Source organism: Lacerta agilis, chromosome 17, assembly GCF_009819535.1.
Source record: "Lacerta agilis isolate rLacAgi1 chromosome 17, rLacAgi1.pri, whole genome shotgun sequence".
In the NCBI taxonomy this organism is placed as follows: Eukaryota; Metazoa; Chordata; class Lepidosauria; order Squamata; family Lacertidae; genus Lacerta; species Lacerta agilis.
The window spans coordinates 18,673,501-18,690,864 of record NC_046328.1 but is presented as its reverse complement, the minus strand read 5'-3'; the positions used below and the strand labels follow the sequence as shown (position 1 = coordinate 18,690,864).

Here is a 17,364-nt window from a genome sequence, read left to right as displayed (position 1 = left end):
CACCACACATTTAAAACACTATGATGTCACTTTAAGCAGCCATGGCTTCCACCAAAGTATTATGGGCACTGCAATTTGCTAAGGGTGCTGAGAGTAGTTAAAACTCTATCCCCCCCCCCCCAATAGCTACCCTTTCCAGAGTGGTTTATCAATCACCCCTCTTCACAGTACAACTGTCAGCACCCTTAACAGACTACAATTCCCAGGATTCTTTGGGGAAAACAATAACTGTTCAAAGTGGTATCATAGGGCTTTAAATGTATGTTGTGAATGTGACCACTGTCAGTAGGAGCTGTCAGTGTATGAAGAGCCCCTGCCCGACCCCAGCCCCCATAGTGATCCCACTTTAGAAGATGTGGGTACCGATGCAGCCTTTGGTTTCAGGGCCTGTTTGAGAAATGCTGGTCTTGATGAGCCATTGGTCTGATCCAGCAGACTCTTCTTATGTTCTCAGAAGCGCAGTGTCATGATGGTTGATCCCACCTTGGATGTAGTGATTGGCTGCTCACTGATGTGGTGAAGTGAAGGCACTCTGCACACCCTCAGGGGAACTCTCCCCTCCGCACACTATACAGTAAACAGAGTTTCCAGAAGCTACGCCTTAGTGAACTAGATCCTGGCAAGACGTTTGCTTACCCCCGTCAGGGAAACCTGTCAGGTGAGATGACAGAGGCGTCCGCAGGCGGCGCATGCGCGAGGCGCCGACCCACCCTCCTTGCCTCTTCACATTGGTGATTCCCCCCCCCCGCACCCGCTTCCCATTCCGTGCGCACGCGTATTAATACGCCGAGCAAGAAAGAAGTACGGGAATGGTCGCTCCGGGCGCCATGTCGAGCAAGGGCAGAGGAAGCGAATGAGAGCGAGGTAGGGGAGGAAGAAGAAGAAGAAAGGAAGCGGCAGGGCAGGCCAAGGGGGCGGAGCCGCGCATGCGCAGCGAGCCGCGCTCGAGCAGCTGGCGGTTTTTCCAGCTGCCCGGGCGGCGCGGCGCGCATGCGCCTTGGTGCGGAAGAGCGAGACGGCGGACTGGGGAGGGGGCGGGTGTCGCCGTCGCTTGCTTTGCCGCCGCCGCCGCTTCTGTCAGTTCCGGCTGCTGGGTCGGCTTCGTGAGAAGGAGGCGCCGCTGTTGCCGCCGCCGCCTGAGGAGAACTTGGCCTTCCCGCGACGGCACCAGGGGCACCCGGCGGTCCTCCCCTCCCCCAGCCTCGCCGGCCATGGCCCGGGACTACGACCACCTCTTCAAGCTCCTCATCATCGGCGACAGCGGTGAGGCAGGGTGGGGGAGGGGGAGAAGAGTGGGCGGGGCGGGGCGGGGCCCAGCCGGGGTGGGGGAGGTAGGATAGGAAGTTCGGCCGGGCCCGCGCGGAGGGAGGGGAGCGGAAGAGCCTCGAAGGAAGGAAAAGCGGGGAGGAGGATGTGTGAGGCGGAAAAGCCGGTGGGGCGGGCAGCTGGGCAAAGGGGGGTGGGGGGCAGCATCAGCCTTGGGGAGAGTGGGAAAGTCAGGGAGGGGGGAGAGGGGGTTTATTTATTGCGTTGCATTTTGTATACCGCCTTTTTTCTCCAAGGAGCTCAAGGTGGCGTGCGTAACTTCTCCCCATTTTATCCTCGCAACAACCCAGTGAAGTAGGCTAGCCTGAGAAGGAGCGTGCCTGGCCCAAGGTCATCCAGTGAGCTTCATCGTGGCCGAGTAGGGATTTGATCCCCAAGGGGTGGGGGAAGTGAGAAGAATAATATCTGCTTACCCCCTCCCCTTGCTCATTTTCTATTTATTTATTTATGTATGTATCTGTACCCTGGAGCTTTTAAGAGTCTTGTTCATAAGGTGCAGGGAGGGGGGGAACCCCCCAAGGTTTCTTTGAGGAAGCAGGGTGACTAGAGCTGGTGTTTCCTAGTGGTTATAGCAGTTTTGGCCAACCTGGTGCCCTCTGAATGCTGTTGGACTACAGCTCCCATCAACCCTATCCAGCAAGACCAGTGATCAGCAAGGGTGGGAGATGTAAAACATCTGGAGGGCCAAAGTTTCCCATCCCTGTGACAGAACACAGTATAAGTAACAATGAGCTAGTATAGTAGGAATACAGTAGTTGGCCAGGATTGATGGGAGTTGTAGTTCAACAAAATCTGGAGGGTGCCAGGTTGGCTACTGCTGGGCTAGGACATGAGGTGGTCAGGTTTCAGATCCCTTGTTCAGTCAGGGTGAGACTCAGTCAGTGTCCTTGGGTCAGTCACTGTACCTCTCGGCCTAACCTACCTTGCAAGGCTGTTGTGAGGATAAACTGCTGGTGGGTGGGAAGCTACAAACTCCAACTTGAGTTCCTTGGATGAAAAGTTGGATATAAATGTTTGTAATTAATTAAGAAAGAAACTGGAATGGGAAGAGCTAGCCTGTGAAAGATTGGAGGGGGCATGTCAGAGAAATGAATGTATATTTCTGCTGCAAAACAATATTCTATTTATGTATGTGTGTATTTCCTGGAGCTCTTGTTTGGAATGTCAAGGAGAGGTAGAGTATTTCTTTGTAAAGCAGCAGTATATTATTATTATTATTATTATTATTATTATTATGCTTATTCTATTCCTTCTTTATGTTATTTGTTTCTAAGCAAAGGGCAGGTAACCACAATACAAAAATACAGTACAGTATTAGAATCAGTTAAAACAGTTGCCACCTTCTTGGGCTGTTCTATCTGCTCAACCCCACTCTGTGGGCTCTGCTACCTAGTAAGCAGAGGCCTGAAGGACTTTGCCAGGGAAGCCCAAGGATGAGGGCAGGCAATGCCACTCAGATAATCTTGGCACCCTAGGGAACCATACTATTTCTTTTCCTGATACCAGACTTGATTATTTTTATGAGAAACTTCTGTAAATTGCTTTGAGAGCTGCTCAGGCCTATAAAGCAGAATATAAGTATTGTAAATAAATAAACGTTACATTTTTATATCCCAGCTTTTTCCCCAAGGAGGTCAGTGTGGCATGCATATTTATCTCTTTTCTGCTGTATTATCCTCACAGCAGTCTTGTGAGGTAGCTTAGACAAAGTGACCTGCCCTATGTCACTTAGCAGGTGAATGGAGACTTGGAGCTCTGATATCTCTTGTCTTTGACTGTCTAATCCCAATGTGGCATCCTCCAGATGTTTCGGACTACAACTACCATCAGGCCCAGACAGCATATCCAATGGTAGAGGATGATAGGAATTGTAGTCCAAAACATTTGAAGGGCACATTGTTGACCATCCCTGGACCACTACACCACACAGGCTCTGGTTACCTCGTGCATGGTCTTGTTGTAATACTTGTAACAGCCTTGAAAGGTAGGTCAGTAGTATCTCCAAGTTGCAAGTCTGAAAGAGAAGAAACAGCTTGCATTAGGTTATCTAGTGTGTTTGTGGTAGAGGATACATTTTGAACCCAAGAGCTTCCTCATTTGTAAATGAGGTTTCAATCCTATGCCTACTTTCCTCTGAGTAAGACCCTTCGAAAACAGTGGGGCATGTATGAGTAAACTGCTGGGCTGCAACTCTCTTAGACACTATGCCATGCCAGCTGTCTGCATGTTGTCGAACATCTCATGGGTGAAAACAAGGATACTTGAACACAATGTTTACCCATGACTCAGTAGCCATTTTCAGAAGGGGCTACACATGATTACTAGGGAGTAGGGCTGAGCTTCTGGTCACATCCTCAGTGTCAGTCACACTCCCTGGCCCCACTTACAAACCTCCTTGTGTTGGTATGGTTATCTGCAGGGGAGAAGCATCTATATCTGGCATTCCTGGTGCTGGAGGTGGAACCAGGAAGTGCAGCCTGGTTGCCCAGGCATCAAATAAAAAGAGGATCATGTGAGTAACGCTAATATGGATAGCAATGCCTGGAGGTGATTGTAGAGGTGAGCGGGAAGTAGCATACTGGCATTTTGTGTCTGCCCAGTCTTGTACAAGAGCACCAGAATCTAGATGCACCTGCCTCATGTTCTGGAGATTTAACTTCTAGAACCCTACCAGATGACAACCTCTTAATTAATGTTTTAAAGCAGGAGAGGAAAACCTTTTTTTCAGCCTGAGGGCTGCATTCCCACATGAAAAACCTTCTGGGGGCCACATGGCAGATGTGAAAGTAGGTGGAGCAACGGATGTAAATCTTGCCTCTGTGCAGTAGGATACATTCTGGCCTCACAAAAGTCAGATGCATTGATGCACTTGCATCTCTCCATCCAACAAGAGGCATTATCCCAGCTCAGATACATACTTCCGCCGGGGGAAGGAGGCTGTGGAGCAGAGTCAATGAGGGGCATGGCTTGGGGGTTGGGACAAAGAGGCCTGGGTGCCCCCATCCTTGTTTTAAAGGCATCATTTTAAAATAAAAGGCAAAATAGAAACTTTGTTTTAGTATAGTCAGGTATTGGAAAATAAAAATATTTGAAGGGTATGGGGGGTAGTTCAAGACAGGTGAAATCCGGGTTCATCCCCACTTGCCACTGGTGAGAAGTCTACTGCATAGCTTGAGCCACTTGTTCTCTTAACCCTAAGCATAATTTCAAGGCTTGTGAGAATAAAATAGGAGCAGGGGAGACTGTTATTTATTATGTCCTGAGCTCCTTGGAGGAAGAGGGTAGATTTGAATGTGAGGAATAAAAATGAATGAAAGACTATAAAGAATTTTGCAGATTTAAAAAAAAAGTATCTTATAGGTGGTATAAGAGGAAACCGAGTCACTGAAAATAATGAGTAAATTTTAAATATGCTTCCTCCTAATCTCCATGGCCACCAAACATCTACCCAAAGGTTAGAATCGCCTATGTGTTGACATTTCTATTCATGGAGCACCATTTGTGTACACGACACCTTAGAGTGTGGTGTTGCAGAAAGGATAGGTCTTTGTCCCACCTAGATTGCATTTTAAATGTTGAAATGGTGGAGAGTTTGGAGGACAAGGGAAGAGCACAGGTGACAAGGCCCAAGTCCTGGCACTGATGTTACATGTAATTTGGCTTAATATTGATTGTTTCCTGCCCTTCCTCCCAAAGAGATTAGAGTAGTGGCCTCACAATAATTGAGCTGAGCAGGTTAGATGGAAAGGGAATTATTTCCTCTGTGAGTTTCAAAACTTAATGTGGATTTAGCACCGGCTTCCCAAGTCAACCACAACTAGTTTAAAAACCAGGAAGGTCTTGCTCTGCCTCTGAACTATTTTCAGGCTAGAACTTTTGGTGGTCCTTCAGAGAAAGGACATTCTATAAAAATGGAGCAGCCTATGAGAATCCTCTCTGTAATGATTGCACTTGGTACCGTTTGCATTGTGAATGAGTGGTACCTGGCTGATGGAATGGGGAACGAGGCAACTGTGAAATATAGGTGTTTAGATTTGTAGGCCATCCTATGAGAGCTTAGAGGCCTCCAGTGTTGGTTAATTAAAAGCAATTCTCTGTTCCCAGAGCTAACATTTGTAAGAACTGTTTTACATTTCCCCATTCCTTTTGTGTCTAGTCTTACTTAGACTGTAAACCCAAGGGCAGAGCCTACCTCCCTTCCTTTTCTGCATACAGTTTATAAATGCCTCTAGAAAACATTTTGGGGATTTAATATTAGCAATAGTAGCTGTGTATGAGCCAGGAAATGCTCCTTTGCAACCCCACCTCAACCACAAACTCACTAGGTGGCTAGAGGCAAGATTGTATTATTTCAGCCCACTCCTCATCTGCAGTATACAGATAATACTAGCCTACCTCCTCAGATTGTTGTTGGGATTACTGAGATAATGTACGTGAAAGGTTTTGAATGTTTGACATGTGCTGTGTAAAATGCTTCACACTGTTTAATTCATACATGAAAATGCTGCCTGTGTAGGGAATGCATAATGTATGAAGTGGCACTAATTTGTGCAAGTTTTCCATCTGCTCCTTTGGCTCTGCTGTGGGAGATCTTTCTGCAGTTTACAGTTTAGCCACTCCTCATCCATTTTCTGCTCTAAGATGTCTTAAAAACTGGTGCATCTAGATGACCAGTTACCAAATGGTAGCTTAGCACGGAGCCCATGCAACACCGTAGTAAGACAGTTGTCTGTATTGCCCTGCCAAGCACTGGAACGCTATTATAACAGCATCTGGCATTTCCAGTTACGAAAGGATCAGACAGTGGGTGATGAAAACATACCTCTGAGAGCCGTTGCCAGCCATCATCATCATCATCTTCATCATCATTATTTATTGAATTTATATACCTCCCTATACCTGGAGGTCTCAGGGTGGTTCACAGAATAAAATCAAAATATAAAACCATAAAATAAAAATAAAAACAACCCAATAAACCCCCCCCCCCCATTTTTTTTAAAGGGACATAGGATGTTAATCAAGTCAACCAAAGGCCTGGTTGAAAAGCAATGTTAGAACAGGCATACGCAAACTCGGCCCTCCAGCTGTTTTGGGACTACAATTCCCATCATCCCTGACCACTGGTCCTGTTAGCTATGGATGATGGGAGTTGTAGTCCCAAAACAGTTGGAGGGCCAAGTTTGGGGGTGCCTGGAATAGACCATTCTGGGGTAGGTCAACTAATGGTCTGACAGGATAAGGCAGCTTCATATGCCCATGTTCATTTTTTCCAGGCTTCTGCACTCGCTCAAAAAATTGAAAGATGACAGAAAAGCAGGAGGCTTCTCTTCAGTGCTTGCAGGAGCTTTTCAGGGGTGGCTCCTTGCATGTGAGACTTCCTCCATGATGAAGTGCATCTGGCCCCAGTTCTTTGCCAGTTGGCTAAGACATACATTTTTAAGCTGACCATTTGGGGACCCAATGAGACAAATGAATTAGTTGTTGCCACTATTGGTAATTGTTGTTTAGTGATTTGTTATGAATGGTGGTGGTTTGAATGATTGTGTTGTTTATGGATTTTATGTACTATTATCTTATTTGATTTTATTGTAAACTGACCCCCATCCCCGGTGGCTTGTGCAAAGGGCGGTATGACTGGCTTACCAAACCGTTACAGGTAGAGTGGTTAGGTAGGATTCAGTGGTTGGTCATCATCTGGCTGAGTGTAATCCAGTATCAGAAATTCCATCTAATCTCAATTAGGTAAAAACAAAAGGTGTACCATTTAATTCCAATATTAATGTTACCAGTTCTCCTGAAAAAAATGGTTTGTAGGCCTTAGGAACACATGCTTATATTCAGTAATGTACATTGTATGCTGCTTGTCCTAGTCCACAGAAACTATACACTTCTTATCTTGTTTATCCGTTGCAATCGATCCTGTAAGGGGTGAAGCTTGTGAACCAGAAAAGGTAACATGGAGAGATTTCCATGATACTGTATAATGAGGACTCGTTTGTGGTTCCTGCATGAATGATAGCAGCTATTCTTCCTGTCCCTTCCCACCCCTAGTAATGCTGTTCATTTATTCATTTAGAATGTTGTTGTTTTTTGCATTACTCTTCAAGACTGCAGTCTTTCCACGGTAGCTTATGATTAGAAAATAGTGTACTGTATATTCTGGCGTATAAGACTACTTTTTAATCCAGGAAAATCTTCTCAAAAGTCGGGGGTCGTCTTATACGCTGGGTGGAGAATCTGCAGTTGAGTATATCTCAAACTCTATATTTTAACTGGAAAAGTTGGGGGTCGTCTTATACGCCCAGTCGTCTTATACGCCGGAAAATACGGTATATAACAAAACTTTAATTACAAGAGTTAAAATGAATCATTCATTGAGCCTCTATCCTGAGTTCTTCACTTTTTTCTTGTTTGTTGGCAACATAGAATGTCATTAAGAAGCAGCTCATATAATGATATCCTAGTGGCCCCTTCCCATGGCTTTTTAGCCAACCATTATTCATAGATGCCACCCAGTTCCCTCCCCTATCTGGCACCTGCTCATTTGTGTTGGGGGCTTGTAGGAGGTAGGGGGTTGGTAGAATCTCTCCTACTGCTTAAGAAGGACTCCTGTTTATTAATCTTCTCCAAACTGTAGCCGAATAAGAGCTCCTGGGTGTGATGATCTGTGTTACCTGCTCACCAGAAAACCCAAAGCACTTGCGTCTAATAAGCAGATTTGGGGACACCTAAGAGTCCCAGATATGTGAAGCTACTGTTGCTAGATGTAGCCAACAAAAAGAGCATTACATGCTTTGTGTTCTAAAGTGGTTGAAATAAAACATAAAATACGCTACTCTGGCTCAGTTTGCATCCTTGAGCATTCCCTCTTTTATCTTCCAGGTGTTGGCAAGAGCAGTTTGCTGTTACGTTTTGCAGACAACACTTTTTCAGGTAAGCTGGGCCCAGAACAACTCCAGAGGAGCTTTCCATCTTAGGAGCTCCAGAATGCTTCTATTCACACACAAGGAGAAGAGAAGGGGCTTGAAGGCAGGGAAGCCAGTGGCAAGTGACCCTTGCTTATCACCCTAGATCCTGGGTATAATGGGTCATGTGGGGCAAGGATGCCCCCCTTTCATTTGCCCATACATACTCACAGAACTAATAATTATAAAAATAAATATTTCGGCTTGTTAGCTGCTTGTTACTTGAAGGTGTCCAAGCGACGTGCAACATATTTCAAACATATACAGTGATACCTCTGGTTGCGAACGGGATCCGTTCCGGAGGTCCGTTCACAACATGAAAAGCCCACAACTTGAAGCGCCGTATCTGTGCAGGTGCACGGCGTGATTTGGTTTTGTGCGCGTGCGCGATTTAGCACTACTGCACAGGTGCGAGTGGCGAAACCTGGAAGCAACCCTTTCCGGTACTTCCGGGTCGCCGCAGGACACAACCTGAAAAAACGTATCATGAAGCAAACGTAACATGAGGTATGACTGTACAGTACTGTATATGTAAAAGTCCTGAATGTCATAATTTAAAGTCTTTTAGGGAGAAGGTTTCCATTCAAAATAGTGCATGAGCTCAACACAATTTTCTTCTCCCTGTTAAATGCTCTTGGGTTTGCAGTCTTTATTTCTGAACAAAATATAAAGTTTTATTTTAAGTTTTCTGGTGAGAAAACAGGGCCCTCCCTTTCGTTGGCCATTGAAGTTCTGTATGAGGAAAACAAATAAAGTAAATACAATAATCTAGAACTGTGTGTTAAAAAATAGTAGAAACAAGAATACAATGAGTCTAATCGGAAGTCAAATGTGTTTATTTTGTTTTGCTTTTTTGTCCCCCCCTTCCCCCCTTCTTTCCCCTCTTCTTTTCATTTTCTTTTTTTTCCCTTCTCTCTTTGTACCTCTTTCTTTGGTCCTTTTCTTTCTGACCTGGTAAGAAAGAGATAAAAATCAAACATTAATATTTGAGTAAGTTAAAATGATGTTTAGCAATTTTTAATTATTGTTTAATAAGTGTTAAAGATGGTCAGTTGTAATGAATTGATGTAGTAATTACTGTGGGTTTTTTTTTGTTATTGTTGAACTCTAAATAAAGCATTTTTAAAGGGGGGGAGAAAAAGTTCTGTATGCAGAGCTGAGCTTATTAGCTTGACTGCTTCTTGTTTGTGCTGCTTCCCTCAACAGGCAGCTACATCACCACAATTGGAGTAGACTTCAAAATCCGAACAGTTGAGATTAATGGAGAAAAGGTCAAGCTGCAGATCTGGGATACTGCTGGACAGGAGCGCTTCCGGACCATCACGTCTACGTGAGTTTATTTCAATAGGATTGTCAGTTGACCCAAGGACTTGATTTCATCCTGTCTTTTAATGATTATTTGCTGAAATAAGTTTGCCTATTATTAGCGTAGGTGCATTTCCACAATATCAGAGGAAGTATATGAGAAATTGCCACCTAATAAACACACGGTACTATTTAATAACAATAATAGTAATATTTATTTTTATTGCTTCCACCACCTAGCTTTTCTGGCAAGATTGTCTTCCAAAGCATTTGATACTTAAGATCCACAGAAAGGTATATTATAAGGGTATGTGGATTCTGTGATTCTACTCCAGAGGTGGCTAACCTGTGGCCTGTGAGATGTTGCTGTGCAGTGTGGTGGTTAGACCAAGGGTAGCCAATGTGGTGCTGTCCAGATCCTTTGGACTCCAACTCCCATCATCCTTGAGCATTGGTCCTGCTGGGTGGGGCTGATGGGAGTTGGGAGCTCAACATCATTTGAAGGGTTGCCAGTTCCTTACCCCTCCCAACATTATCTAATGTTAAGAGTATAGGCTGGAATCCCAGCTTGGTAGGAGGGTTGCCTTTCTGTTAGTCCTAGTTCCTCTTTGCACTGGTAGGAAAATGAGGGGAAAAAATCCTTGTTCTGTTCTTGAGGATGCTGTCACAGCATTCTGGCAGGACTTGCTCACAAAAAGAAATGTGTGGCTAACTGCAAATAGGCGTATGCTTGAAAAGAGGAAGTGCCCTACAGAAGTAATTTGGATGACTTGAGTTCAGATCCTGTGTGTATTTTGAATGGGGATTATTTGCCTGCCAGCTTTAATGTTGCCTGTTGTCTCAAGTGGGTTGTTTACTAGAGAGCAAGGAAGGGTATACGGGCACCTCATGACTTGAACTAGTTCAGTAGTCCTACCCTCCCACCAAGGAATCTTGGGAAGTGTGTAAGACAGATAAGGATCACTGACAGAAAATCCCCAGCACCTTTTGCAAACTACAGTTCCCAGGATTCTTTGAGGTAAGCCATGGCAGTTAGTGGCATTAAACCAATATAAGTTTGCAGTGTTGATAAGCTTTTAATGCATAGTGTGTATACTGGACAATGGCTTTTCTTCAACCAATGGGTGATTTAAAAAATATTGGCTAAAGGGCTTTGCACTGCCCAGAACACAGGAGGCATGCTTGTTCACAGAACAGGAGCAAATCAGGGCAGGAAATCAGCTTTGCTTTATTAGGCTGATTCCATGTCTGCTGTTTTTTCAGGGCAGAGGAAGAGGTTAATGTTGGCATGTTACTTAGATTATAAAATGAGCTTTGCAGATAAAATTCATGTTACATAAAGTGTATATGCAGGGGAAATACATTATTGTTCAAATACAAATATTTTGGAAATGAGACAAAGGCATGTCTTAACTAGATGTTTTACCTTGAGGTGCAGTGGTGGTCTCCCCAATTTACATGAAATCCTGTTTGGAAACTGCTGTCTTGCATTTCTTTATTGCTGCAGGAAGTAGTATGAACGGCAAGCTTTGAGCATGCTGCTTGAACTGGCCCCTGACTTCCTTCAGGCCCTGAGGCATATCCTCTGAGGGTTGTGCTGTGTGGGCCAGATTCATACAGGAAAATGTGTTGGGGGTAAAACAGCCAGGCACTGCGGAATATCTGGTAAATGGGCAGTGTGGGTCAGCTGCAGCATGTCTCACTGGTGCTGTGTCAGCAGAGCTCTTCGTGTGTGTGTGTGTGTGTGTGTGTGCGCGCGCACACACACACACACACGCACAAACACACCACATTGTGACTTGGACTTAGGGCTCTTTTGGATTTGAACCAGTACCCTGTGTGGAATACCCAGAAGATGATTTCGGGTGCAAACAAGAAAAGTTGCTGAATGCCTTTGTCCCTAATCCACTTGGTAAATAAAGGGCGACACCCAGGACTGGGTGTGTGCACTCAAGTTCCCCAGAATTGCACAGGGAAGCCATACAATGTGGTATTCAGTTTCCTCAGAATCTCAGCTTTCTGCATTAAGACCGGGTTGAGCAAGGGGAAATCTCAGAAGCCAGAGGAAATGCTGAACGAGACATTGCATGACCAGAGGGTGGGGCTTCCGGGCTCTGTACATCACTTGGCCCCTCCCAGTGGCATGCAGGCTCAGCCAAATTAATACACATGAGCAGAGTTCAGGTTGCAGCATTTAGTTGGTATTGTTCCAGGATTTGTGTGCACTCATGCATCTCTATGTTACACCCTGAAGAGGGAATGAAGGCTTAAATGCTGTAGGCCGCACAGTAGGTTTTAACCAGCATGTGCAATACACTTGCTGACTTAAAATTGTGTAGTTCTGTTATTCTATTTGTTACAACAAAGAAACGTAGTTGTGTGTTCCAGTTGATGTTCTTAAGACTGTATCTGGTAAATTCTACTGAAATGGAACCAAGGGAGTGTGCAGGGTGACTTCAGGTGACCAGTCCAGATGCTGTTTAATGCACAATAAGCTTATTAACACGTAAAAGCCGACCTCTATTCCTACCCTTGTTCCCCATTGTGCCGTTTGCTTGGTGGTAAGGCTGCCGACAAGTTGCTCTTGCTTATACTACACCATCTAATGTTCATGGCAGCAAGTAAACAAGTCCCTGCCCAAAGGTGCTTACAACCCACCTTTTAGCACCAGGTTGACTTACACACCAGTTGAGACTATTAGTTAATCTGGTAGTGGATTGTCTTCCTCCAGGGTGGGGAACCTTTGACCCTGTGAATGTTGTTGGGTTGCAGTTCCTGTCAGCCCTGACTATTGGCCATGCTGGCAAGGGCTGATAGGATATGTGGTTCAGCAGTATCTGGAGGGCTAAAGGTTCCCCCATCCTGGTCTACACTGACTGACAGGCAGAGAATTTTTTCCCACCCGGACATGTTGGGGTTTGCACCTGGGACCTTCTGCGTGCCAAGCCTTAATGTTGAACTGTGGTCCCTTCCCCACAAATAACAAGTGTGAATGCCACAATCATTCCACCAAAAAAGCTGCCTACCAAATCTTTCCATGAGCCTTGCATGTCTCAGTGCTGTTGGATTCCTATCATGCTTGGAAACTTCCTACCCAAGTATGGCTTGCTGGCCGGTAACATTACTGGTCCAGCCAACATCGTTTCTTCTGTAACAACTTCCTCTTGTGTTCATCTCTCTTTCCTGAATTTCTAATTCATTTCAAGCTCATGGTGACAGCAGTTGTCCATGGCTCACAGAGTCTTCTCCATGGTAATCTGAGATTCTGAACCATCTCTGCCAACACTGCATCCCACAGAATCTTGCTTCCACTTCCTGCATCATGTGCTTCCCCCACAGTGCTGAAGCCCAGGCAGCCTATCATTCTCTGTTTGTGTGGTTCCCCCTCCCCACTTCAAAGGCTCCAGTTTTTGCCCTTCTGTTTCTATCACAATTTCTATTTACCCAGTCCAAGCAGTTAAGGGCAGCCCCAAGCCCTTCGCAGCCATCTTGCTTGCTTCAGGTATACTGGTGTTTCTCTCCCCTCACCCCCCCATAAGCAAGCATTTGAAGCATCTCAAAGTGTCACAGATGCATGCCTTAACATACCTCTTTCTCTCCTCAGGTACTACAGAGGGACACACGGGGTTATTGTGGTTTATGATGTCACGAGCGCTGAGTCCTTTGTGAACGTCAAGCGGTGGTTGCATGAAATAAACCAGAATTGTGATGATGTGTGCCGGATATTAGGTAAGCTGCCTAGTTTGAGCAGCCTTTGTGTCATGTTACCGTGGCCAGCTGATGGCTGATTCATAGGACTGCACTTTCCCCATGGTAGCTAATGAATCCTAGTGGCAGATTGAGCTATGAACCAGTTTAAATTTGTCAGTTTAAGTCCCAGTTGATGTCGCACTTCAGCCATGAGCTTTTCAGGTGGTCTTATGCAAGCAAGATTCTGTCTCTTGGCCTCTGTCTATCCCCCACCCCAACCTGCAACATGGGCATCATCATATGGCTCTACCTCATAAGGCTGTTGTCCGAATTACTGAGAATATGAAGGGTTTGATTACCTTGAAGAGCTGGATAAATGCTAAATATGACTTCTTGATACTTGCAGTTGGTAATAAGAATGATGACCCAGAACGGAAAGTGGTGGAGACGGAAGACGCCTATAAATTTGCTGGGCAGATGGGGATCCAACTGTTTGAGACCAGCGCTAAAGAGAACATTAATGTGGAAGAGGTAAGTGATAACCAAGGAAAAGATGGGGGGGGCTTACGTTTAATCCCACAGGGGACATGTTGCTTCTGATGAACACATTGCTGATCCCTTGACTGTTCTAGGCTACATACCAAGGAAGGCGTTGACATGGTTGTGAAGAAACCATCCCCCTCTCTGCAGTAGGATGTAGGATGTAGAAAGCAACAGACTTGCTTCTGGAGGCTGGCGAAGAGAGTCCTCTGGCATAACCAGCAGGGCCGATGGCCAGGGGGATGGGAGTTGCAGCCCTACAGCATGTGAAAGGCCACATATTTCCTTTCCTTACCTTGGGGGCTGATGGGAATTGTGGTTCAAAAGTTACCACTTATTCTGGTCCCCTCCCCATTTAGTATCCTTAAGGCTTTTATCCTGAACCATGTCACTTGCCCCTTGCAGCTCTTTCAAAGCAGGGATAGGGAACCTGTGGCCTTCCAGTGGTGTCGGACTACACCTCCCCTTGTCTCTCTTGATCATTGGCCCTGGTGCTGGGGCTGATGGGAATCTGTCAACACCTGGAGCTTCTGCATCCCTGTTCTTAAAGCTTGTTCAATAGCACCCCTCAATTTGTGTTAAGCAGGGACAACATTGTTCAGCTGCCATTCTGAACAAGAGAGGCAGGGTGGAACATGTGATCCCATTATCCAAGCTCTTAACTCTAGTTAGTGGCCAGCTAACATAATGTCTTTGGTGCCCCTGATTCTAGAACTTGCCACTTCTGGTGTGGCCAGAGACTGCTGCAGGTCTGCTTTCCGACGTGTTGCTTATTGTTGTTTGGAGTGCTCCACTCTCACCTTGCATTTTTCTTTTTCAGATGTTCAACTGCATCACAGAGTTGGTTCTGCGAGCCAAAAAAGACAACCTAGCAAAGCAGCAGCAGCAGCAACAGAACGATGTGGTGAAGCTAACGAAGAACAGTAAACGGAAGAAGAACCGGTGCTGCTAATGCCCTTTTCTCCTGCGGCAGAGACTGCGCCCTCGGACAGCTCAGCCCTTCCAGCCAGACGCAGGCGGCAATTCCACTGGGCTAGGCCACGGGAGGACTCTTCCCCGCTCCCCCGCACACCCCTCAGTTTGTGCCGTTATTTAAATGAGTTCTCTCCACGTTTTTTTTTTCCGGTCAGGAGGCACCTTACCACAATAGTGCCAAGGAGGTATTGGATGGAGGTGATTCTGCCCCCTCTCCTTCCTACCTTATTTTTTCACCCCCAAGAACATCTTGTAGACAAAAATGACTTTGCCTACCAAGTGGACTTTGGATCTCAAGAGTTTTGTACATAATGTATATTTTGCTTTAACCAGCTGCACCTCCCTTGTTGTCGCTTCTGCCTTCTTAATTATCGACCAATCATGACTTCTTCAGAGTTCATAATTTCTTTTCTCCCTCCAAAGAGTACAGTACAATGTCCTTAAGTGGAGCTGCCCCTTGTTGGCATTCATTCCTCTTCAGCCTTTGTTAACCTTCAGGCTAGGATGGAGGCCTTAGCTACTTTTTCAGGCTGTGTGGGCAACCTTCCGAGATTCCTTTTCCCCCAGACTCCAGAATAGCCAATTTTGCTGGAGCTTTGTCACTTCTTGGAATAGCTGTGCTCTCTTTCTTCTCCCTAGCAGGGGGTGAGAGAGGCTTCCCACCCCACCCCAGTTTAAATTATCTGGCCAGTTAAAATGAAATCTTCGGCAATTAGATGTGAGACTTAAAACTAGTATTATCCCCACCCTGGTGGAATCTCTCTCCAGCTACCAAAGTGTAAATCTATCAAAAACTATTCCCCACTCCCGCACTCATCATTCTGCACACAGTTATGGGATGTGCATTTCTCAAAAGTGCATTTCTGGCTGCCAACATTCTCAGTGGCTCTTGCTTGTTCCCTTCTTCCACAAGAGCTGAAGGGGCATCTGGCTCTTCCAAATGGTGCTTGCACCCAACAGGTGTCAACAGGCTATTTTCTGTGTCCTTTATCAGACCAGAGGTGATCTCTTAGGTATTGGTTGGGGCTTCTTGCTGTGGTTTGTGCAGTTTTGACTGGATTTCTGATCTGGTTATGCTGAAAGCAAAAGGTGTTTTTCCCCCTTGTTCTTTTTTTAATGGCTATGGTGGGCTTTAGGAGGGAAATAACCAGAGGCTTCCCTCCTCATTGTTTAAAAATGAGTTCACCTAGCATATTAAGATGGCCCGGGCTATAGGAGAGCACACATTTTTCAACCAAAATGATTCCTTCCTCCCCTGGAATATGAAATTGATAGGAGGCTCTCCAGCATCACTGACCCTTTGGACATTGAATTATGCAAGAAGGGCTAAGTTGAAAACCCTTATTATTTTGCTTGCCTTGAATAACAAAAATCAACAATTATGGTTGTACAAAGCCCTCGTGCAATCGCATTGCAAGTAGCCTGACTCCGCAGGCTTTTCCCACGCAAGCGACGAATGTGGCAGGTTTCGGCCAGTGAAATTGTTCTCAAAGACAGCATCCATCCCAGCTGCCCATCTTCCACAGCTGTCTTCTCTGTGCGTCTCTTGTAAGTTAACTTCTCGCTAATTCCAGAATTGAGAATGTGAGCTGAGCAAACCAATTGGGAAGGAATGGCTAGCGTTAAGAGGCCGGTAGAAAATGGTGGAACATGCTGGTGTCTTGGTTTGGAACTCACAGGCTGAAGGACGGTGGATCCTCATTGTGTGACAGGGAGGGGGGATGTTCTCATATTGCAGTGGTCTTTTGTGAGGGGTGTGGGTGTGGGTGTGAGCTTTGCCAATGCAGCAGTCCCAGTTTCTGATGTTGAAGCATGGGATGCTTTTCGCACGGATGCCGTTAGCAGCACCTCTCCCGGTTCTTGTCTTTGCTCAGCGCTGCTGCGTAAGCTCCGGTCGTTAAAGGAGGCTTCACGGTGGTAGATTTACTTGGTGGACAGTGCTAGTGGGTGGTGCCTGTGGAGTATTAAAAGGGGAGTGGGGGGTGGGGAGAGCTGCGTTTTTAGCGGTGCTGATGTCAAGCGGTGGAATGTCTAACTGGTTTGCTAGGACTATTTCTGTATATTGAAACTTTCTAATTATGCTTTTTAAATAATTTTAAAAAAACTAAAAATAAAGGTGCCAAGCTGCCAAATCTTCCTTCGAGGCTCCTGTCTTTTCCTTCTCCCCCAATACAAGGTGTGCAAATTTCTTCTCTGGCTTCTTTCACTCCCTCCCCCCACCCTCCCAGTTAGGCTCCATATGCCCGTCAGGAAAATGTATTTTATGCAAATGTCTTGTATGTAGCCTCTTTTGGAAAGGGATCTGCTAGATTATATTTCTTCACAGAGACTTGTTGGGCCAACCAAAATGCCCTAAATGTGGCAGGTTTTTGAGTTGCCTAGATCTCCTCACTGGACAAGATGTTGCACAAAGCGGGGGGTGGGGTACAAAAATGTGGTTATACACTTAAGACTTTTGGATAAAGAAGCAATGGCTGCTCCTCATCTCGGGGAAAATTAAAGCCGGTTTATAATCCAGAAGAGATAGATCTGGGATGGAGTCTACAAGCTGAACAGTTTAGTA

General features: G+C 45.6%; 1 protein-coding gene across 2 annotated transcripts; it reads left to right on the top strand.

Moving 5' to 3' along the window:
• Positions 1-984: 984 nt before the first annotated feature.
• Positions 985-16,938, top strand: RAB35 (RAB35, member RAS oncogene family). 2 transcript variants are annotated; one of them, XM_033136438.1, is made up of 6 exons: positions 992-1,263; positions 8,209-8,259; positions 9,498-9,621; positions 13,201-13,325; positions 13,693-13,817; positions 14,647-16,938. In XM_033136438.1, exons 1-6 carry the CDS (start codon positions 1,212-1,214, stop codon positions 14,776-14,778), a joined length of 609 nt encoding a protein of 202 aa, XP_032992329.1. In that variant the 5' UTR covers positions 992-1,211; the 3' UTR covers positions 14,779-16,938. The 2 variants fall into 2 exon arrangements, with proteins under 2 accessions (XP_032992330.1, XP_032992329.1); XM_033136439.1 differs by lacking the exon at positions 13,693-13,817 and having other exon boundaries at positions 985-1,263; positions 14,647-14,753.
• The last annotated feature ends 426 nt before the right edge of the window (positions 16,939-17,364 follow it).